General features: G+C 49.7%; 1 protein-coding gene across 8 annotated transcripts in view; it reads right to left on the reverse strand.

Moving 5' to 3' along the window:
• Nucleotides 1-935: 935 nt before the first annotated feature.
• Nucleotides 936-23,509, reverse strand: part of PPFIA4 (PTPRF interacting protein alpha 4) — a 203,484-nt gene continuing 180,910 nt past the window's right edge. For 5 of the 8 annotated variants that reach the window (XM_045014809.1, XM_045014807.1, XM_045014803.1 and 2 more), the window contains 7 exons: nt 22,076-22,251; nt 19,282-19,379; nt 17,850-18,025; nt 17,315-17,383; nt 9,037-9,214; nt 5,926-6,020; nt 936-2,292 (listed from right to left, as the gene is read on the reverse strand). In XM_045014809.1, the coding sequence (XP_044870744.1) occupies nt 5,962-6,020; nt 9,037-9,214; nt 17,315-17,383; nt 17,850-18,025; nt 19,282-19,379; nt 22,076-22,251 (756 nt within the window). In that variant the 3' untranslated portion in view covers nt 936-2,292; nt 5,926-5,961. Of the gene's footprint in view, nt 2,293-5,925; nt 6,021-7,202; nt 8,090-9,036; nt 9,215-17,314; nt 17,384-17,849; nt 18,026-19,281; nt 19,380-22,075; nt 22,252-23,509 lie in introns of those variants that run through there. The other 3 variants (XM_045014808.1, XM_045014806.1, XM_045014810.1) reach the window with 2 other exon arrangements.

Raw genomic sequence — 23,509 nt, forward strand, 5'->3', positions numbered from 1 at the left:
GAGGCTTAACTCAGCATTTCCTGGTTTGCTAACGTTTTGAGTCTGGGGCTTTGACGTTCCAAGTCCCATGGGGGAGCAGAGAGCCTCGTTATGCAGCAAAGACCAATCGTTTTGGGGAGTAGATTCTCAAGAGTGGCATCGGCACAGCAGAGATTGAAGAGCAGGACAGAGAAGACAGTGGGAATGAATCATGAAGTCATCCTGCAAAATTAGGTGCAATGACGCAAGGGAGCTCTTCTTGTGCACGCAAGGCACATTTTCTCAGCCGGACCTGCCCAAGAGCCCAGCCAGGATGTTTTCATTTCAGGACATGCTCATCAGCCTCCCATTGGCAGAAGACAGCTACTGATGGCATTAGAACTACCACCTTTATTTAGGTGGTAGTTCTAATGCAGGGGTCGGCAACCTTTCAGAAGTGGTGTGCTGAGTCTTCATTTATTCACTCTAATTTAAGGTTTCGTGTGCCAGTCATACATTTTAACGTTTTTAGAAGGTCTCTTTCTGTAAGTCTATAATATATAACTAAACTATTGTTGTATGTAAAGTAAATAAGGTTTTTAAAATGTTTAAGAAGCTTCATTTAAAATTAAATTAAAATGCAGAGCCCCCTGGACCGGTGGCCAGGCCCCGGGCAGTGTGAGTGCCGCTGAAAATCAGCTCATGTGCCGCCTTCGGCACTTGTGCCATAGGTTGCCTACCCCTGTTCTAATGCATCCGACGAAGTGGGTATTCACCCATGAAAGCTCATGCTCCAATACGTCTGTTAGTCTATAAGATGCCACAGGACTCTTTGCTGCTTTTACACCTTTATTTAGTGGCTCTTCTAAATGACCCCCAGTGAAGCTGAGGCTGAGTGGCTGTGCTCTTCCAATGGACATGGATACAGAGGAGAATAAAGCACAAGCCAGCCGTCGCTTTAAAATCCTGTTTATTGGAACACACATACATCCTTTCCCCACCCCATTTCAGGGCTTGGAATCCATGCAGTACCCATAATATGGCAAAAGAAACAGGGTATTGATATAAAGGGGTCACTTACTCTTCAAATTAAAAAAATATTTAATACTGTATTAGGCAAGTAATACACCAAAAGACATTGGAACTGTACAGTCTCTCTGATATTGCACTTCCAAACAGCACATTATGAATATAGGTCATTCCAGCCATCTATAAATACCACACCAGAAACAGGGGCCACACAAGGCAAAAGTGGCACGAGGAGACAGAGATCCTACCCTACAAGGAAGAAACGGAAAAAGTCAAGAGCCTCCTGCACCAATTGCTACCTAACCTCAGAGGGGCAGGTAGCGGGCGCTCCCGGTGCACCCACGGCTGGGGCAGGCGTGGCCATTTCCTGGGCACCTAAGCAGGAAAGGGGAGTGGTGAAATCATCAGGTGTTTGAACGTCTAATGTGTCACGTGCACTTCTAGAGCGTACGTGGCTGGAGAGGGAGGCATGGGGGCAGCTCCCTGCCTCCCCCTCACAACCCATTGCAGATTGGCTTGGTGCCTCGAATCCTCAGGGTGCTCTCAGCACCGGCTCAGTTCTCTCTCTCTCTCTCTCTCTCTCTCTCTCTCACACACACACACACACCTCAGTGTGTACACCTGGCCTAGTCACTAAGCTCACCTCTCTGTGATGGGCAGCCCTCTCTCTGCACCAGCACAGATCCCCTTCCCTCCAGGCAGCACAGTGGCTTGGTGCTGAAGCCCAGTGTCTTCCCCAGCCCACGGGCTGTCCTGGCAGAAGCTCCTAGCCGTAAGGCCCGGCACCACGACTCGTGTATTATAGAGAAGGGGGATTTGCTCTCATTCTCTGGGCAGAGGGCTCCTTGGCTCCATGGTGCCTGCGGTGAGGAGACGCTGGCACGGCTGCTCTCAGCTATATCGGCAAAACGAAACAGACACAGAAACAAAGTGGACAAATCTTGCAGACCGGCCTCAAGGCATCTCTGGCCCTCACACAGGGCTGGGCCCTGCTGATGGAAACACGGCGCGGCCAGTTGACCACGTCTGCAGCAGAGAGGTGCCCCGTACCACTCTTGGAGGAGCCTATGTCCATGAGGCAGGTGAGGAGGGCTGCAAAGCCACAGAGGATACCAGGATCTAGGGGCACCCAAGAGGAGACCGGGAGGGGGCGGGGTTGGGTACAAGCAGGAGGCGGTGAGAGTCCTTTTCGGTCCACGTGGCCTGTAGCATCTGGTCTTTGGAGCGGAGGAGCAGACGTGGTCTGGATTCTGGCCTAGTCCCGGAAGGCAGCCAGCATGTACCCGTACAGGTAGTGGGAATGTGCTGCAAGACAAAGCACCAGAGGCCCTGTGAGCATGAGAGGACGTGACACAGAGCTGCAGCAGCTTCCTCTTGCCTTCCTTTGGGGGCTGGAGCAGCTAGGGCTTACCTTGGAGCAGGACAGGGGGTTAGCAACCCCTCTGGCTTATCTATCTCAGGGACTTCGATAGCTCCCGTTGCCATAGGGTCTGAGCATTCCTTGTAATCTTTACAGTCTTTACCCTCAAATTCTGCTGGGAGCCAGGGCAGGGCTATTGCCCCATTGCACAGATGGGGACTGAGGCCCAAAGAGGCTAAGTAACTTGCCCAAGGTCACACAGGGAATCTGTGGCAGAGCCAGGAATTGACCCTGGGTCTCTGGCTAAAACCCTAATCACTAGGCTGCTCTTCTTCCATTCCAGTGGGGCCCTCCCAAATCAGGAGGTGGAGGCAGCTCCAGGACAGAGACCAGGCCAGCTGGTTGGGCTGATCAGGGACAGTCCCCGAGGGGCAGGAACCAGATCTGCCTATGTCTCTGGACAGCCCCTAGCACAGAAGGACCCTGGTCTGTAGGCACCACTGCAGTACAGAGAGTAAACAACCAGCTGGGAGGGCAACGGGAGCATCCTCTAGGGGGCACAGTGTTTCCATCAGCCAGAGATGCCCCTGCTGTACAATGCATTGATCGGCACCTGGAGCAGGATCAGGGACAGTCCCATGTCCTGACAGGCTGTGATGCAGGAGAATGCAAGAGCCCTGTGATCCATTCCCCTTCGTGGCAGCACATCTCCATGAGCCCCAAGGGAAGAGCTCTGGGCCTGCCCTTGCCCCCCCTGCTCAGCCCCTCCCCACTCACCAGCTCTCAGTGAAGATCACCTGGAGCAATCCAGCAAGCGAGTGAGCAGAGGGGAGCAGAGACCTGGGAGTTAATGGGAAGGGGTGCACTCTAGACATGCTGGTTACAGTAATTGCCTCAGGGACAGACAGGTCCCCGAGGCCAATGCAGGCTCCGTCACTCTGCGCCACCCTCAATGGCCCTCTGTAGCCTCATACTGAACATCATCCTCCCCAGGGTCCATGGGCAGGCACCTGCCCTGCAGGGCCTTCACGTCAGACGTGTCAGCCGCCTCTGTACTCTTCCCACTGGTGCAGGCCCGCCAGGCGCCTGTGCTCCAGTTCCATGTACTGTGCCCATTCTAGCACCTTCCGGCCAGCACTGCCAAGCACGGTCAATGAATTCACATGCAGCAGGGGAGAATCTTACTGAGGTTAAAAGTGCTTTGGAGAGGGGACGTGCTGATGAACAGAACTGCTCCATGGCGGATTGATGCCAGTGCTCTGTGCAAGTAGGCGAAGTGATGGGCCCCGAGTCACACAGCAAAGACATTGCCAGGAACAGAACTCGAGAGCCCTGACTCCAAGCCCAAGCTCCAACCACTGGGACGTACCCTGTGCGTTACTCTGTCAAATCCCCGTGAAGCCTAGGGTGGAATGTGGCCTCCTTTGCTGGGGTAAACCAGCACAGACCATTGATTGCAATGGAGCTAGTTTACATCAGCAGAGGACGCGCTGTAGAGGATTATGAAACATCTTTCCTGCAACGACATTGGCGTGTCTCTGCAAGCATTGTGGGGCTATATCTGCGGTTGTCTCTACATCCATCCACAGCAAATCAGAAGAGGATCCTTAGTTAGAATTAAATGTTCAGAAAGCAGCATCCCATTAAAACTGACTGCAGAGGTACTGGCCCTCCTCTTAGCCAGTGCCCTCCCCACTTTTCTCTTTATTCCCTGTTGCACACTGTCTGAACACTAGACTGGGACAAGGTGGGTGAGGGAATATTTTCTCTTGGACCAACTTCTGTGGATAGAAGGGACACGCTTCACTGAGCTCTTCTTCAGATCTGGAGTTAGCTAAGCAGTGTGAGGGCTTCTAGGGAGACCAAGTCAGGACACTAACCTGCCATATGCAAACTCACTAATGAGCAGGAGACAGCCCTTGGTGATGCTGTGACAGTTTGTACTCTTATGTTCACCCTTTTTTACAAGTCTATGATAAATTTTGTACAAAGTATGCCTTATGAGGCATCATGTGAAAACTCATAATCTGCTGAACATTATTGTCCTAGCAAAATATATGCAGCAACACTGTATGTAAAGTTATAAAACTCTACTGTATAAGGCATGTGCTAAGTCTGGGGAAACAGCCTCAGACCAGTTCCCCAGAGACAAAAGGATAGCTCACACCTCTGCCAGGTGCCAACATAATTAAATGGACTATCACCTGGTTAAATGGCCACTCCTTGGCAGGAAAAAGGGTGCGAGCGAAAAATTTAAAAAAATTGGCAAAGGAACAGACTTCTTGTTGTCTGATCCCCAGCTGGAGAGGATTCTCAGAGAGGAGGGAAAGATATAAAAATGAGGAACAGAGGCCCCAAATCACCTCTTTCCCCTCATCCCTACTCACGGCATCAACAATGTTTGAAAGACAACGGACATATCACTGAACGGGGGGAGACGTCCTGGCTGAAAGATCCAGCCAAACTGGTGTAAGCAAATGGTGAGAAAAACCCTTTGCTTTGAAGTCACTTAGCTCGTTAAGGCAGGTATTACTTTGTGGTTTTCCTTTTATTTCTGTGTAACCAATTCTGACTAATATGCCTCATTACTTGTAATCACTTAAAATCCATCTTTCTGTACTTGATAGGCTTGTTTTATTGTTTTAGCTAAACCAGCGTGTGTTTGGACTGAAGTGTTTGGGAACCTCCATTTGAGACAAAAGGATTTGTGCATCTCATTTTCTATTAATGAAATGACGGCCTTTCTATGAGCGTGTATTGTCCAGAAGGAAAGAGCAGGACAAGATGCACATTTCTGGGGACTAGTGTGGGACTATGACCTTGCTGGTGTCACTCTGGAATATAATTCAGGCGTGGCTAGAAGCCCTCACATAATTCAGCTGGGATGGATTTTTCATGCTGGAGGCTATGTGAGAGCAGGCCAGGAGTGGTTCTCCCAGCGAAGCCGTGTAAAAGGCACCCCAGGTTGGAGAGTTAAGGGGACACAGCTGCCCAACAGCCCAGATTGTACCCTGGGGAAGGTCACAGTGATGCTCTCCAAAGGCGCGAGCAACAGAAGCAACAGCTGAAGACAAGCTTCGTGTCGCTCAAAAGCTTGTCCCTTCCACCAACAGAAGTTGGTCCAATAAAAGTTATTTCCTCACCCACCTTGTCTTCGCTCTTATCCTCTGTGAACACCAGACTATGAGCAGTATGGGCCAGGGGCTGCCTTTGCAGCATTTGTTTCTACAGGGCCTAGTGCACCAAGGGATCCCCAACCGGGGTCTTTAAGCCCTGCAATAACAATGAGAAGCTGTTTACTTCTGAAGCTCCAAAGGAAAGTCCTGGGGAAATCAGGAAACCCTGCTGCCGTGCTAATGATCTCATCCCCTCTGGAACCTCTCTAGGTGAGCTGGCTTGGAGCACCTTCCCAGGGAGAAAGGCGGAGAGGAGGACAGAGGTATAGCTGTGCCAGCAAGAGGAATCCAGCAGTAGAGGGCTGCACTGGGTCTTTCCTTGGGCTCGACGAGTAGACCCCCTGCCAGCTGTTTGGAGTATTCCCATTTCAGCTACTGTACCTTGATCTTTCTTAAACTTACCCACAGTCTGGGCTGATTCCCATTAGAGAATGACCCTCAGCAGGAATACGTTCGAACTGTGGAGGGCTCCAATCTTTGCGGCCCAGATGCACCAACTGCAAGCCAGTCAGAGTAAAACACAAAGCATGCGATTAGGGACCTTGGGGTGCCCTGGCCTAGCTCAGAATTAACCCTCAGCTGCCCACGGGCCTGGCTCCAGCTGGGCTGTTATTCGGAAGGGACAGGAGTTAGTTGTGTGGACTCAGAAGGCCTGCAGTATTTCGGTTAATAAGCCTTAATGAGTGGCTGGTGCTGTACAGCGGGGTATGTGCATTGCTGTCACACAACGAGAGTGAGAGTTCCCCGGCGATGTCTCAGGGAGGCCAGAAGCAGGCTCTTTTGGTGTAACCCATACTTGGAGGGGGGAAGGAGTACGCTACACCAGCTCAGATTCCCTTTAGCCTTTCCTAGGCTTGTTCAGGCTCTTCTTTGAATCTGACCCAGGACGTCTGAACTATTCCGCTTCTTGGGACATCATCTAGTTTTCTCCTTTGTGAAGCCTGCCCCTGCAGAATGCTTCTCTGGGGCTTTATTCCCTCTGCACTGTGCATTCCTGTGTCACCAACTCTCACGATCTTATCCTGAGTATCCCACTACTCGGGAGTTATCTGAAAGCCCCAGCTCCCGGAGTCCCCTGATTAGGTAAGAGTCTCTGTGACTCCTAAGTAAGTTTCTAGCCCACATGGTTGAAGAGAAACGCTTGGATGCATAAGCGCTGACTCTGTGGGTGCTCCGGGACTGGAGCACCTATTGGGGAAAAAATGGTGGGTGCTGCCCCCTATCAACGCCTCTCCCTCCCCACAGCGCCTCTTGGCCCCCGGCGTGCCCCGCCAATCAGCGTCTCCCCCTCCCTTGCAGCACCTCCCGCCCACCACGAACAGCTGTTTCGCGGTGTCAGAAAGCGCTGGCGGGAGGAGCGAGGGCACAGCATGCTCAGGGGAGGGGGTGGCACTGCATATGGAAGATGCAGGGTTGGGGTGGGAAGAGGCGGGGAGGGGAGGAGCAGGGGTGGGGCATCAGAGGAAGCGGTGGAGTGGGGATGGGGCCTGGGCGGAGCACCCCCCCCCCCCCAGCAGATTACAAACTCGGTGCCTATGCTTAGACGTGTGAGCTGAGCGCAGCCCAAAGGCTCAGAAACCAGAAGTCAAAGACAATGAGCCCAACAGACTTTTTTTTTTTTTTTTTTTTTTTAATTTCAACCTTGTGACTTTTTAGGCCAATCTCCAGCTTTTGGGGGTGGGGGTGGGGCCTGACTCACGATTTTGGAATGGCTGGGAATGCCAGGGAGGCGGGGCTCAGCGTATGTCCAGGCTTCAGTCACAGGACATGCCGGCAGTTCGAGCAGACACACCTGAGCTAGCTTTGATCGAGCGCTGCAGCATGGGCCAGCCCCGTGAGGCACTACCAAGGCTCCAGCCAGGCTGGGACAGTCCCCACTGAAGTGCGCCCAGCCATGGCTTTGCTGCTTTTGGTCCTGCAGCTAGCTGGGTCAGTGCTAGCGCAGGTAGGTCCACCGGAGCTGAAGTGGTACCTTGTGATTGCAGTCTAGCCATCCCCAAAGAGTAACCAGTGGAGAATGGATCATTGCTCGGCGGCTCACGCTTCCGGCTGACCTCAGCTTCACAATCCCAAGGAGAGAACGGAGTTAGGATGGGCACCAGGGCTTGGGTGCCACCTCTCCTAGTTCTGTCACCAGAAATATATGGGCTGGATGCTGGAATCCCTAGGAGAAGCTCTCTGGCCTGTGTGGTGCGGGAGGTCAGAGTGGATGATCAGTATTGTCTTTCCTGTCTATGAATTGACGAAATGCTGCTGATGCAGGCTTGGAAATTGCTACTGCCCTACGGCAAATGGCCCTGGATGCCATCCGGGTCCTGAGCATCAGCAGCAGGAACGTCGATGCTGAACCGAAAAGTAGTACATAATAGCAACATAGAATGAACAGAAAATGAGCTGCGGAGAGGTACCGCACTGTCCCCCTCTGTCTCCCTCGGACAGCAGCTGGGCTAAAGGATACATCAGAGCTTGGATCGTAGCTCAGATACTTTGCTCTGTGGCTCGCCCAGGCTTCCTGAGGACGTTGTCTGGCCCTGGTGACTCATGTTTTGATATTATGGTGACAGACCTGTGATAGACAGACAGCTAGGGAGCTTGGTGTTTCACCTCCTCGTTGCCCTTTCATTAAGAGGCTCAGGGAAGAGACTGCAGGGCCCCCCATTCACTGCCTAGGAGGTGTCCCCCCCAGCACCCTCCATGGTGGGTGCAGATGTGCAATCTGCTATCTCCTCATCCACCTTGACTGCTCCCTTCCCCCCCGTACGGGGCGCCAGGGCCTTCTACTTCTCATGCATCTGAAGGATTTATTCTCTCTGTATCTCAGGCTAATCTCCAAGTTTAGCCCAGCTATCTCAATCCTCCTCTCAGACTCCCTTGGGCTGGATTGCCCTGTTGTGGAGGGCAGCTTTCACCCGGGACAATCACTGGGGCAATGACTTCTAGCTCACACTGGGTTTCTCTCTTGCCTGTCTTCAGCATGGGACCCTCTGTGCACCTTGTACGGGCTGCGGAGACACCGCTGTGCTGGTGGATTCTAATGCCCTCACTTCCGCTCCAGCCAGCTGCAATCAGCTTCTGTCTTTGCCGGCTAAGATTCTGCCCCCCCACCCCCCTCCACCTCCCAGGGCAAAGGAACTAAGGGGAACAGTTGGATCTCAGGGCTTCCGCTACAGGCATTCAAAAATTAGGAGACTAAAGGGAACTGGTCCTGCTTTGTCTGCCTATAAGGGCATCAGACATGCTCAGGCCAGAGTGAGGAGAGACTGCAGGACAGGACTGTGGGAGGTAAGGTAAACGTTCCCAGCAGGTAATTTCAAAAACACTTTAATAACTCATCCCTAGCTGTGACACCGTCCCTTCCTCTCCCAGGGATCGTGGGGGGCTAGGCACTGTGCCAGCACCGCACACAGCACACACATGCTAGCTGCTTGCCCAGGACAGCAGATGCCGGTCTGAGAGGTGTCTGCTCTGCAAAGAAGCCCCTGGGGAATTGAGGTTGGAGGGCCCATGTCCTACCTTCTGGTGGCATTTTCTTCAGCGGGGCTGAGGGGGGCGGCAAGGGCACCAAGGCGGTCGCTCGGAATCCGGCGGGGAGCGTCTCGGCCGAGCCGCTGAGCATGTCGATGCTGTGAACATCTCGAGGGCGAAAGCGCTTTCTCCAGGACGGAGTTCGCCGGAAGGCCTTGTCCTCGCCCTGCAAGGGAATGGCTGGTTACACCTTTCACAGCCAGACGCGCAGCACCGCGCACAGCGGGCTCTGACACCACTTGGGGTGGGGGGGGGTGGGATCAGACACTGCCTGCGGCACAGGATGTGTGTAGGGAGGGGAGGGGGCTCAGACATGCCTGCTGCACAGTGCGGGAGGGGGAGGGATGGGGGGGACGGCAGGGAGGGCTCAGCCATGCAGCTCGGGTACCGACGCCGCCATTCCGTCAGTAGCATCCGCTTCCCCGCATCCTCCATTCACAGCCCCCTGGAAGGTTCTCTGGCCAGCTGGCCCTTCCCTGTCACTAGCCCACGCTGAACGGCCCCCACGTGGGGCAGCTGAACTACCATCGCCGTGGGCTCAGCCATGCGTTACGCAAACAAAAGGGCCACAAACAGCCATGTGGCGGCGTGTGACACCAACCCGGACCAGCCATGACTCCCGGACAACAAAGGGCTCATCTACAAGGAAAATTATCCCAGATTAATTAAACGTGTGAATTTAAACATGATCAAGCCCGTGTGGACACTCCCATGCAGAATAAAAGTGGCTTGTCTACACAAACTGGGACACTCAAGAAAGTGAATCCTAATTAACTTTTAAAAGTGCATTCGTTAACAGCATTAAACCTCTGTGTGGACACTCTCATTCAGAATTAAAGTGGCCTTGGAACTGAATTACATGAAAGAGAATTAAGGTCACTTTAATTCTGAATGAGAGCATCCATGTAGGGGTTAATGTGATTTAACTAATCCACTTTAAAAATTAATTTTCCACTTAGACAAGCCCTTAATTCAGTTTAACATAAGAACGGCCATACTGGGTCAGATCAAAGGTCCATCCAGCCCAGTATCCTGTTTGCCGACAGTGGCCAATGCCAGGTGTCTCAGACAGAGGGTGTGAACCTAACAGGTAGTGATCAAGTGATCTCTCTCCTGCCATCCATCTCCACCCTCTGACAAACAGAGGCTAGGGACACCATTCCTTACCCATGCTGGCTAATAGCCATTAATGGACTTAACCTCCATGAATTTATCTAGTTCTCTTTTAAACCCTGTTAATAGTCCTAGCCTTCACAACCTCCTCAGGAAAGGAGTTCCACAGGTTGACTGTGCACTGTGTGAAGAAGAACTTCCTTTTATTTGTTTTAAACCTGCTGCCCATTAATTTCATTTGGTGGCCCCTAGTTCTTATATTCTGGGAACAAGTAAATAACTTTTCCTTATCCACTTTCTCCACACCACTCATGATTTTATATACCTCTATCATATCCCTGTGACGAAGTGGGGCTGTTCTTAATGTTTCCTCTGAATACTGTGTGGGTGCCTCAGTTTCTGGCCGACACTCTGTCTCCGTGGCAACTAATGGCCCGGGCCCTTCCCCCCTGCAAGGGGATGCTAAAGGTGTTGGAGAACAAAGAGATCAGGTGACCTCCTGGCCCGAGAAAGAGACAAAGGCCAGAAAGGAGGGGCTGGAGGGGGTTTCAGTCTGGAGCTGGCTGGGGACTGGAAGTGAGGGCAAACGGGGTTGTCTGCCCCGCTGGGCCCCAGAATGGACCTGGCTGAGGGGTTCCGTTCTCTGTACCTACAAGCTCTGTTTTAGACCGTGTTCCTGTCATCTAATAAACCTCTGTTTTACTGGCTGGCTAAGAGTCACGTCTGACTGCGAAGCAAAGTGGGGGCGCATGCAGGACCCTCTGGCTTCCCCAGGACCCCGCCTGGGCGGTCTCACTGTGGGAAGCGCACGGAGGGGCATATGCTGAATGCTCCAAGGAGAGACCTAGGAAGGTGAACCCGTGTGAGCTTCTTTCCCTGAAGACAGTCTGCTCCATGGGAGAGGAGGCTCCCCAAAGTCCTGACTGGCTTTGTGGGGAGCAGTTCCAAAGCATCGCCCAGGGACTCCGTGACAATCCCCCCTTAGTCTCCTCTTTTCCAAGCTGAAAAGTCCTAGCCTCTTTAATCTCTCCTCATATGGGACCCGTTTCAAACCCCTAGTCATTTTAGTTGCCCTTTTCTGAACTTTTTCTAATGACAGTATATCTTTTTTGAGATGAGGAGACCGCATTTGTACGCAGTATTCAAGATGTGGGCATACCATGGATTTACATAAGGGCAATAAAATATTCTCCGTCTTGTTCTCTATCCCTTTTTTAATGATTCCTAACATCCTGTTTGCTTTGTTGACTGTCACTGCACACTGTGTGGACGTCTTCAGAGAACTATACACGATGACTCCAAGATCTCTTTCCTGATTAGTTGTAGCTAAATTAGCCCCCATCATATTGTATGTATAGTTGGGGTTATTTTTTCCAATGTGCATTACCTTTACATTTGTCCACATTAAATTTCATTTGCCATTTGGTTGCCCAATCACTTAGTTTTGTGAGATCTTTTTGAAATTCTTCACAGTCAGCTTTGGTTTTAACTATCTTGAGCAGTTTAGTATCGTCTGCAAACTTTGCCACCTGACTGTTTACCCCTTTCTCCAGATCATTTATGAGTAAGTTCAATAGGATTGGTCCTAGGACTGACCCTTGGGGAACACCACTAGTTACCCCTCTCCATTCTGAGAATTTACCATTTATTCCTACCCTTTTTGTTCCCTGTCTTTTAACCAGTTCTCAATCCACGAAAGGCTCTTCCCTTTTATCCAATGACAACTTAATTTACATAAGAGCCTTTGGTGAGGGACCTTGTCAAAGGCTTTCTGGAAATCTAAATACACTATGTCCACTGGATCCCCCTCGTCCACATGTTTGTTGACCCCTTCAAAGAACTCTAATAAATTAGTAAGATATGATTTCCCTTTACAGAAACATGTTGACTTTTGCCCAACAAGTTATGTTCTTTTATGTGTCTGACAATTTTATTCTTTACTATTGTTTCAACTAATTTGCCCAGTACTGACGTTAGACTTACCGGTCTGTAATTGCCGGGGTCACCTCTAGAGCCCTTTTTAAACATTTTAAATACTTTTTAAATACATTAGCTATCTTCCAGTCACTTGGTACAGAAGCTGATTTAAAGGACAGGTTACAAACCCAGGTTAATAGTTCCGCAATTTTACATTGGAGTTCTTTCAGAACTCTTGGGTGAATAGCATCTGGTCCCGGTGACTTGTTACTGTTAAGTTTATCAATTAATTCCAAAACCTGCTCTAATGACACTTCAACCTGTAACAATTCCTCATATTTGTCACCTACAAAAGCCAGCTCAGGTTTGGGAATCTCCCTAACATCCTCAGCTGTGAAGACTGAAGCAAAGAATTCATTTAGTTTCTCCGCAATGACTTTATCATCTTTAAGTGCTCCTTTTGTATCTCCATCGTCTAGGGGCCCCACTGGTTGTTTAGCAGCTTCCTGCTTCTGATGTACTTAAACATTTTGTTATTACCTTTGGAGTTTTGGCTAGCTGTTCTTCAAACTCCTTTTTGGCTTTTCTTATTACATTTTTACACTTAATTTGGCAGTGTTTATGCTCCTTTCTATTTACCTCACTAGGATTTGACTTTAATTTAACGTACTTCCATAGTGGAGTAATTATCCTGGAATAAAATCCCTTTTATTCCAAAACAGAGCATCCACATGTGGCGCTATTCCGGAATACCTCTTCTAGCCAATCTCCTCATGTAGAAACACCCTAACTCTAGAGCTCATGAGGGTTTGACTTTCCCAGGCAGCTGCCGCCATGGACAAAAGAGACACAACTGAACCAGGTCTGGAAGTCAGTGGTTCTCTCAGTGATCATTCTCCCACATCCCCTCCCACGTATCCCCTTCCATCAGGGAGTACAGATGTGCTTGTGCAATGATGGGGTGTCACAGAATTCATACACTCCCACGCAGCACTGGGCACAAAGAACGTGCCGGGGCAAAGGTCTATGCAGCTGGCATCCATGCCAACAAGGCCCTTTCTGTCTAAAGAACCTACCCAGATGCCAGGGCTTTTCTCTCAGGTCTCGTTGCCCTACGCGGTTTGTCCATCCTGCACTGGGATTGCCACTAAAAGTTAATTAGCTTGAAATAGCTCAGATGTCGGCCTGGTCAAAAATTTGATGTCACAATAATTTTTTGATGAAAAACTGGGTGGTTGGTTTTTTTGCAACAAGTGTCTGCTCTCCATGGAAACATTTGATTTTTAGTTGAAAAACTCAATGCCCCAAAATTGAAACAATTCCTCTGAAAACGGAAATATTTTTATTTGGATCTGGTGCCACAATGCCTCATGGGAATTGTAGTTGAGTTGCCTCATGTCTCCATTCTGCTCTATGGGCCAGGCTCCCTGGCAGACTACGTCTCCTGTGATGCATCACAGCAGGGGCTCCCATGATGCACCACTTCTTGCTATGGGAAGACACTGTGGAGCACCATGAGAGATGTAGTAGAAGCCAAGCATTTACAGGAGAATGGACGCATGAGGCACCCAAGCGACAACTCCCATGGGGCACCACAGAATTTCCAAATCCAAATATTTCGGTATTAAAATTTTCACTAAAAAACTGAAATTTTCCACAAGGGAAAAAAACGTAATTTTCTGGCTGGCTCTAATTTAATTATCCTAACCACCTGTTGACTTGTTTATGTCACGTTGGTCCCGTCCACGCTTTTGATTCACTTTCCCATCGGCGGTTGCTGGTGCACTTATCCAAAGCAGAGCAATGACTTCATACTGTAGCTACTCTGTAAAGAGACTGGAGTTGGCAGTGAGGGACCTGCATTTATCATCTGTTTATGTATAAAGGACTCTGGGATATGGATGCAAAGGGCTCTGGGAAATGGGATGGCATGAGGAAAAAGTAGGTGGTTTTAGGATGCTGTGTGGGGAAAGCTGAGGAACCCTGTTCTAGAGGGGCTGCTCAGGCCCCTGATACCACAGAAACTGTTAGAGGGCTTCCTGGCATATGGGTAAGGCTTGTCCTCCCCAGCTTAATGAGGTAGAACATGGGATCTGACTGTCTAAAATCAGGAATGGAGCATGCCAGGCCTAAGCTTGTGCCTTTTCCTGAACACATGAAACAGAGGGGCCTGTGCGGGTGGAGAGTTGCTGGAGAGAGAGGCCTGTTCCAACTCTCAGCATCCCTGTTCGCTGGTTGGAATGGCGGATGTTCATTTATAACAGAGTAGGCTTTTCATATTTGTATTTTAAATTACACGCTGGTCACCTACCGGCTGACTTTCAAAAGCACAAATTGCATTTAGGCACCTAACTCCCCTTGACTTTGAGAGTTAAGCACCCAGCTGCCAGCTGTGCCTCCAGAAATCTTCCTGGAGTGGAGGGATGGCTGTTTTTTTTATTCTGTATCAATCTATGTAAATACATAGAATATCTCCCATTGTCCCTGGGCTGCCACTAAACCTGGTCACCTTGGAAGTCGTTTGTCAAACAGGTGCAGTGCAAAATGGCCGTGACTTACTTAGATTGTCAGCTCTGTGGGGCAGGGACTGTCTTTGTGTTGTGTGTCTGTACAGTGCCTAGCACAATGGGGTCCTGGTCCATGGCTGGGGCTCTTAGGTGCTACCATAACACAAATAATCAATGATAATAATCATCACTGAGGGTGCCTGAGGTGGAGGTGCTTGGGCTTCTACAAAACTGCTGTGGCTATCATATCTCAAGTCTGCAACCTAGTCCTCGCTGTGCCGTATCTTTCCTGCCACGGCCATGGCACAGCTCACTTTTTGTGGAGGAAGACTTCCAACTGACCCATCCCTAGCAGGATACCCCATATAATCCAGTTGTTTCCTGGGAACAAGCAGGTACTTTGTGTAATTTACTAGGAATCTTGTAACTCTACCACTCTGCTGGTGGGAAGGACAGACCCCCCCTAGATCCCTTCCAAAGCCAGTGGGGATGTATATTGTTCTCATGGAGGAATATGCCCAATTCACATAAGTGCACTGCTGCATGTGTTTGCTACAAGGAGATGGTGCCAACACTTGTGCAAAGGGCAGCACTTTGCCATGGCTGCTCCTTCAGTAAGAACCTGAGAAACATCTGGCAATTGCTGCGCACCAAGAGATCAGCATTTCCAGGCTGTTCTGTAGGGGGCGGGAGTCACCTCTTTGAGGAGACTGTCTCACGGTCACCTCCCTCCCATTTGCAATTGCCTGTTCCCATCCCCACTGCCATTCGGGAGTCCGTAACATCTCTGTAGCAAACGCTGGCTCGACAAGCCGTGCTGGCAAAGAACGCCCATGCTTTCAGTTGTCTTCACTGCAATGCAGGACACACACCCTTACAGAAGCAGCGAGCCACAAGGATGAGCCAACCCCACAGGACCAGCCAGCTCTTGCAGACTGTAAGAGACCTCCTCAAACAGACTCAGCATCCAGCTATGTCCTAGTCTGCCCTGAGGTAGCCGATATGCTGATCAGGCCAGTCCATACTGGATGTCTCCTGGTTGACCCGAGCCACTGCTTGAAAGCTGCTCCGTTGCTTTTTCATCACTGATTAAAGCAGAGGAGGCTGAGGCCAGAATTTTCAGGACAGTCTCTCTCGCACTGAGGCACCTACATAAGCAGTCAGATTTTCAGAAGGGCTCAGCAAGGGGCGGCGGGAGGTGGGGGGCATGTTGGGTGCTGAGATCTTTAGAAAATCTGGACCTCAGTGCCGAGAACAGAAAGAGAAAGTGCAACAGAAACCCAGTGGCTGCATACCTGTGATAACAATAGCGACCCACTTGCCTCTCTCAAAAGCACTGGCGGATGTGCGAAGCGTTATTATGCATTATCCTAAGCTACCGGTGGATCGAAAGGAACAGAGTGCAGGTAGTGAGTGGCTGACAGACTTTATGGGATTTAGTCACGTGCCATCAGGCTTGATGGCTCAAAGTTCTGAACTCGGAAGGTGCCCCACCTCGTCACCAACCTACAGTCCCATCCCAAGCACGGAGAATTCAGGCAGCACTGGTAGTGCATTGACTAGCTGTGCCTGCATACAGCACTCAGCACGGCCTGTAGAGCGGCTGGTGCTGCCTGACGCTGGGCACAGGATGGAAACAAAATCCCCAGCACTGTGTTGCTGATGTCTAAATAGTTCTTTGTCTCCTCCCCCACGCAGTAGAAATGTGTGTCGGTTTTTATCTTGTGTGTTAGTGACTGCTGCTCCCTCAGAACGTCACCACATCTGCAGCGTTTAAAGAGACCCCGCACATTCTTTTAACACAGGTTTGTATTTATTAATAGAATCATACACTGATCACGGTACATGAACCAGCAGGGACAGCGACTCACAATACGTACAAAGTTACACGTCAGGGAGCGAACGGGCAGACTCAGCACGGAAACCTCTTCAAATTACAGAGCATCAAAAACACACTTACAGCTGAGCTGGCCCGAGCCCCTTGTTAGCCACCTTCTGCAGTCCCCTGGCTCTTACCAGCTTTAGATGGGAAGTAAAAGATAACCCTAAAGCTAATTCTGCTCTAAAATCAGAGGAGAGCCAGCGGAGTCACTGGGAGCTGCCCCGCACCTCTTGGGATTTGGCCCACAGAAAATGAAGTTAGAAAAGACCCATTAGATTTCATCAAGTCTATTCCCGAATGCAGGACTGTCCCCAACAGCACATTCTGCAGGGCTTTGGCTAGTACATGCTTAAATTATTCAAGTGCTACTGCTCCCCCCACTTCCCTAGAAGGCTGACACCACAACCTGAACACATGCTAGTTGGTGAGCCTGTTTCCCTCAACAAAGAGAAGAGCCAAGGTGTGGCTGGCACTGACGCCTGCAGCTACAGAAATGATGCCAGAATCTTGGTACCTTAGAAAACAGGCCGGTTTTCCTATTGCAGAAACGGATCCTCCCCACTGCTTGTGAGCAGCCATCAATGCCCAGGGCTCAGTGTATACATTTCCTCAACCCCCCCCTCCCCCCCGCCTCGAGTGTAACCAAGGTAGTTCAGGCTGTGCAGGGGTTTGAGCATTGCTGTCCTCTCCCGTAGGGGGTGACAAAATCAATTCTTACAAGGCCAGTCTAGCTGTCGTATCCCCTCCAACCCTCTGCCGCGTTGTCTATTTCTCATCCTACAGAAGGGACCCACATCTTTTCAATTCCCCAGCACGCCTCAGTCACAAGATAGTACTTTGTACTCACATCGTCCAGCCTTCTGTCCGTGCCCAAGGCAAGCAGATTGTTGAATTCTCTCTCCATCACCTGCCGTGCCTGAAAATAACATCAAATGAGTAACATCCCTGGGGAATGGCTGACACTAACACAGGAGTGCCATGCGCTTGGACAGATCGAAGTGTCCAACTACCATTGCAAGGAGGAAAGGACAGGTCCCTCCAAAAGCTGCAGGGCTGCAAGGTGTCACACAGAGCTGAAGCTGGCTGGCTGGATCTTGCTACTCTAAAACAGATCCTTGACACGGTGTGAACAATATCAAACCCTCCAGTATCAATGGAAAAAGCAGAGTCCAGTCAGGAGGAACCACTGCATTTCAAGGCAGAGTCGTTTGGACGACTCTCTCTTTGTGTTCTGTGAAACTGCAAGGAGTACACACCAGCACCTCGATACCAAGGTGATGGATGCCTTAGAAATACTTAAGTGGATGAGAGAATAGAGACAGATAGACAGACCGATAATATGCAATAGTCTGGCAGGCCCATGGTGGAAATGTTCTCCTTACCTGGGTATTCTGAGTGGGTATTTGTAGTACAAGTGCCAGACTATTATGGTCAAAATTTTCATCCAAAGCTAGGAGTGCTCCATGGACTCCACTCTCGATGAGGTTATTTGCATACTCCCTAAGCCCAATAGACTGGATCCAGTGCATGACCTGATCATTGGTCCAGACCAAAACATCTGGAAGACAGCAGGGTCAGACATTCAGTACACACCAGACCTTGAGTTAGATCAATTTTCAGGTATCTCTTGGTCCCTGCTGAACCTTGAGCACTGCCTGTCCCTGTGGCAGGGTGACAATATGACAGAACACAGTGTGTTGCCTGTATAATAGCTCAGTGGTTTGAGCATTGGCCTGTTAAACCCAGGGTTGAGAGTTCAATCCTTGAGGGGGCCATTTAGGGAACTGAGATAAAAAAAATCTGTCTGGGGATTGGTCCTGCTTTGAGCAGGGGGTTGGACTAGATGACCTCCTGAGGTCTCTTCCAACTCTAATCTTCTATGATTCTCTGCACATGGTGTACTGTGACCTCCCTGTACAATTCCAGCCCCGTGTCTTTAGCAGTGAAAGCAGATAGGTGCAGATGCTTGGGGAGGAGTTGGAAACCCCTTCAGCTTAGAAACAATGCTACTCAGAGAGCCAAGTTCTCTGGCTGAAATCCTGGCAACCTCCCTGCCCCAACCCCGAATTCAACAGGGCTAGGATTTCACCCTTTTTTGATTTATTTACCTTGCCAAGCAAAGATAGCTATCTATAAGCCTGGGTAGATCTGCTGATGCAAGGAGGAATATTGGTGCATTTTATATTGCCTATTTGAGATCTCTGTGTGATCACAATATTTTAATTTTCCCAGTTCTGTTCAAGAGAGTTGAAAATACTGACCCACTTGGCACAGAAACCTCCAATTCCCTGTGGAAACTAAATTCACTGTGGGGGCAGGCATTCTTTAAGTCAAATACAGTCATCAAGTGGGCTCTCCAGTTAAGTTCAACCAATTCTTCATTCGAGTCCAACTGCAATACAGCTGCTAGTGGGGGCTCTTTATATCCTTAGGGCTTCTCTGCTCTTGCCATTCATCTCCCACCTGCCGTCAGAATTCCTTGTTTGTTCAAATGAACGCAATCTGACCAACAGGATCAGGACTTCAAAGGGGACCGAGAAGGAACCGGTAAAAATGACTCTGCTTCCAAGCAAGTATTCTGCAGAGAGCAGAACTTATTAATAAGTCACAATTTGCCTACAGCTACTCCATGGATATGTGAGAAGCCAATTTCCTCTATATGTAGAGGGGGGAATGGCTAGTGACTGTATGATATCAGTTGGGAAGTGTTGCCTTTTGGATTAAAAAACAAAGGAAGGGAAATAGAAGAAGGCAGGATCACTTCTGCTGTCATTTTCCCTGAGACACAAGCCGCTCTTTTAAATTGTTACTGACCTTTGATTTCGTGCTGGGTTTCCTCTCGCCGCCTCTGAAGCTCCTTGCGGTCATAATTTAACCTCTTCAGGCACATGATGCCATACTGGAGGCTGGTGCTGGGAAAACACAATACATGCTCAATGCTCGGGACAGGATACACTAAGACAAGAGATGGAGGCGTTTGCTTCTCAGCGAGGTTCACAACTCGGCGGAGGGAAGCTCCGAGAAAAGGTTGAACCTTGTTATCGAAACTCCCTAAAGAGAAACTCTCAAGCCAAAACCAGCATAGTGGAGAAGGTCAAAGACATTAGCACTGAGAGAAACCCTTCCAGCTAGAATCATAGAATCATAGAATCTCAGGGTTGGAAGGGACCTCAGGAGGTCATCTAGTCCAACCCCCTGCTCAAAGCAGGACCAAACCCAACTAAATCATCCCAGCCAGGGCTTTGTCAAGCCTGACCTTAAAAACCTCTAAGGAGATTCCACTACCTCCCTAGGTAACCCATTCCAGTTCTTCACCACCCTACTAGTGAAAAAGTTTTTCCTAATATCCAGCCTAAACCTCCCCCTCTGCAACTTGAGACCATTACTCCTTGTTCTGTCATCTTCTACCACTGAGAACAGTCTAGATCCATCCTCTTTGGAACCCCCTTTCAGGTAGTTGAAAGCAGCTATCAAATCCCCCCTCATTCTTCTCTTCTGCAGACTAAACAATCCCAAATCCCTCAGCCTCTCCTCATAAGTCATGTGCTCCAGCCCCCTAATCATTTTTGTTGCCCTTCGCTGGACTCTCTCCAATTTATCCACATCCTTCTTGTAGTGTGGGGCCCAAAATTGGACACAGTACTCCAAATGAGGCCTCACAAGTGCTGAGTAGAGGGGAATGATCACATCCCTCGATCTGCTGGAAATGCCCCTACTTATACAACCCAAAATGCCGTTAGCCTTCTTGGCAACAAGGGCACACTGTTGACTCATATTCAGCTTTTCGTCCACCGTAACCCCTAGGTCCTTTTCTGCAGAACTGCTGCCCAGCCATTCGGTCCCTAGTCTGTAGCAGTGCATGGGATTCTTCCGTCCTAAGTGCAGGACTCTGCACTTGTTCTTGTTGAACCTCATCATATTTCTTTGAACCTCATCTGCCAGAGTCCTTGTACTCTACAGGGCCAGCTCTAGCGCCCAGATCCTCAAAGGTACATAGGCAGCTAACAGCCCTTGATTTTAATGGTAGTTAGGAATCTAAATACTTTGGATCTGAGCCTAGGGGTTTGCTGTCCCTAGGCTGGGATATGTCTGTCCCATTCAGTCCTGTATTCATATGCATTATCAGCTGTACTGGGGCATTCAGCCTCCACCTGTTCTGCCCGCATGGGAGGACATGGATCCAAACTCACCAACTCAAGCCCTCTGACAGGTCAGAACTCTCTTGCCTGCGAATTCAATAGCTTCGGGCTTCCTGGGTTGCTAGCTGGAGCAGGGGTTCCTGAAGTGCCAGGGAGTCCCAATGCTGCGCAGAGCCCAGGAACCTGCACTTCGCTCACTGGCAAGGATCGAGAGATGTTGTACTGTCCTTGTTGAGGAGGTTGCGGTGGGACTTTCTGAAGACCTACCACGCATCCAACTCCCATTCCTGGGAGCAGGGGACACAACCCAGCTCTCAGCCAGCGCACCGCAGAGCTGCACCCCAGGGGGCTGTCCAGGAGGGACGCAGCCCCAGAGAGCAAGAATTCCTCCTGCAGTGCCTCAGCGTGTTGGGGAGCTCGCCCGCTGGGACACACCATCAGGGGCTGCAGCACACGCTCCTCACCCCACGTGCCATAACAGGCTGACGTTAGGGACGGGAGGTCACGGCCTTGCCTCTTCCTCGCCCCCAGTGGTGCACAAAGGGAGCCAAGCCTGCACTGACTGCCCTCACGTGTGTGTGTGGGGGCGGGGGGATGCTCCCTGCCCCCAACCACACACTTGTGGTTAAGCTCCTGCCAGGACAGCCCGGCTGCAGTTCCCCAGTGAAGTCTTTGTGACCCATATGCTGCCTCTTACGTCTAGGTGCAAGGCCCTGGAGCTCTTCTCCGACTCCCCGGGGACAGGCTCTGCCCACGGTAGTGACCCCCTGGTGACATGCCTGGGGAGGGCAGAGGGAGGAACGCCACAGGAAGGTCTGTCAGCTGCAGATCCACGCAGCACTCTCAACCCACCAGGATCTCCCCATATGTAGTCTGCAAGCTGATCCGGTGCAGCAGTGACAGCAAACTCTTGTCTAGGAACTCCCACTCTACAGCCGACAGTAGCGACCCCAACTGCAACCCCAGTGTTCTTACACCCCCTCCCCCCCAATACAAGGTCAGAGAAATGGATGAGCTGCTTCCATGACTGCTCCAGCAGGTGAACAAAGGGTGGGACAGACAGATGAGCAGGAGGGGCCTTTCACCTTTGTGGTATGGGATGTTCTACTCCTGGGTCAAAAATTGCACTACCCCTTGTGGTTGACCTGGATTGAGTGCTTCTGTGCCATGCAACCACCTACACTGGGGATCTGCACAGGGAATTTCATGAAGGAGAACATCAGCCTTTCTAAGTTGTTCCAGATCATCCAGTTTGAACCTGAATAACTCTTCCTCCAAAGCCGGTGTCTGAGAATGCTCAGCCACACCAGCTGGGTCTGGCTAAAATCTGGGGAGAATCCCACTTAGGAACCCTTGAAATCACAAGACCTACAGCCCCCATGTGCTATTCTGTTTGCAACAGGCCTTCTCCTTTACTGCTCAGGAAGGGACTTAATACTCTTAACACCTTCCAAGGAAGACAAGCTCACCGATGGAAGCTGTCAACCATTTTTAGGTGCACTCTGAGATCTTTCTTAGTCAGGTGGTCCAGCATCCGAGCATCAACGAGACACTCCATGAAGTAGCTGCGATACTGCAGGAGCCCCAGACTAGGCAGCCATTCATTCCCAATCCATTCATGGTTCATGTCCCCATAGGCCAGCGTCTGTGAAAGCAAAGGGAAAAGCGTGGATACATGACGGCTCTCAGCAGTGCTGCAGACACAGCTTTCCAGGGGACTCAATGGTGGCACTTTAGGACACGTTGGTGCAAGATGTTTTTTCAAAGCTCTTGCATTTAGAAGAAGTTGACTGATTTTCAGCCAACTTGATTTTATTGGGAATTTTGCTTTTGCAATTGTCTGTCCAATTACTAATAAATTGTGTTTAGATAAATTAATAACTTGAGTCAGTGCATCTCTGTCTGAGTAAACATGTTGCAGATTAGAGAAATACAGATGAAAAGCCTGTATAAAAAGTTATATTTATAATGCCCCAACCCTGGATGGAATGATGGAAGAAGGGACCCTTGTATCCCAAAGCATGACCCTCCCTGGTCTGAGCTAAGGGACCCAGCTCTGTTAGCCACGGCTGAAGCTAGCGCTGGTCAGGAAAAGTCTCTCTCTCTCTCAAACTGGGACAAAAAATTTAATCTCAAAACATTTTGTTTCAATTTTGACCTTTTTTTTTTACTTTTTAAACCTTAAATTAACTTACATTTCAGAACAAAAAGTCACTTCAAACCAAAAAATGGTACTTGTGCATCTCAAAAAAAGTCAAAATGAGACATTCCAGCAATTCTGAAACTTTTTTTTCCTCAACTAATTTTTCAGAACGGGAAATTCGTTGACATTCACCCTTTCCTGCACACAGTTAGGTTTCAATAAAATGGCATTTTTGGATGAAAAAAAATATTTTGTCGAAAAAATCCTGACTAATTCTAGCTGCAGCAAACTCTTCAACCTCTATATATGCCTCAGCCACCACTAGAGGGTGACAGTGTCACGCTGAGTGGGCATGGGATACATTGTTATTATTAAGTGTAACCAGTTTAATACTTGCCTATAGTATATCTCACACAGATGTTGTGAGGCTTAATTAACGTTTGCAATATTTGGACGAATGATGTTATATAAATCAAAATTAAAACCAGCGGTCAAAAATTTTCCTCTCTCAATATTTTGTTACTTAAATTTCATAATGTAAATGTTATACTGGTAATAGGGCAACTCAGAGAATTTGCTGAGAAAAGCTCAGTGGCTCAGCATTCCCCGATGCCCGTAACAGCTGGGAGTGCTCAGCACTTCTTCAGATCAAGCCCCACGTCTGGAAGTAAGGCAGAAATGTAGACAGTTAAATGTAAATCAGGAAGGAGAAGAGAAAGGGCCTCGTGCTCCACTGCCCTGCCCCTGGTGCGGTTACTGA

This window comes from Mauremys mutica, chromosome 4 (assembly GCF_020497125.1).
Source record: "Mauremys mutica isolate MM-2020 ecotype Southern chromosome 4, ASM2049712v1, whole genome shotgun sequence".
NCBI lineage: Eukaryota > Metazoa > Chordata > Testudines > Geoemydidae > Mauremys > Mauremys mutica.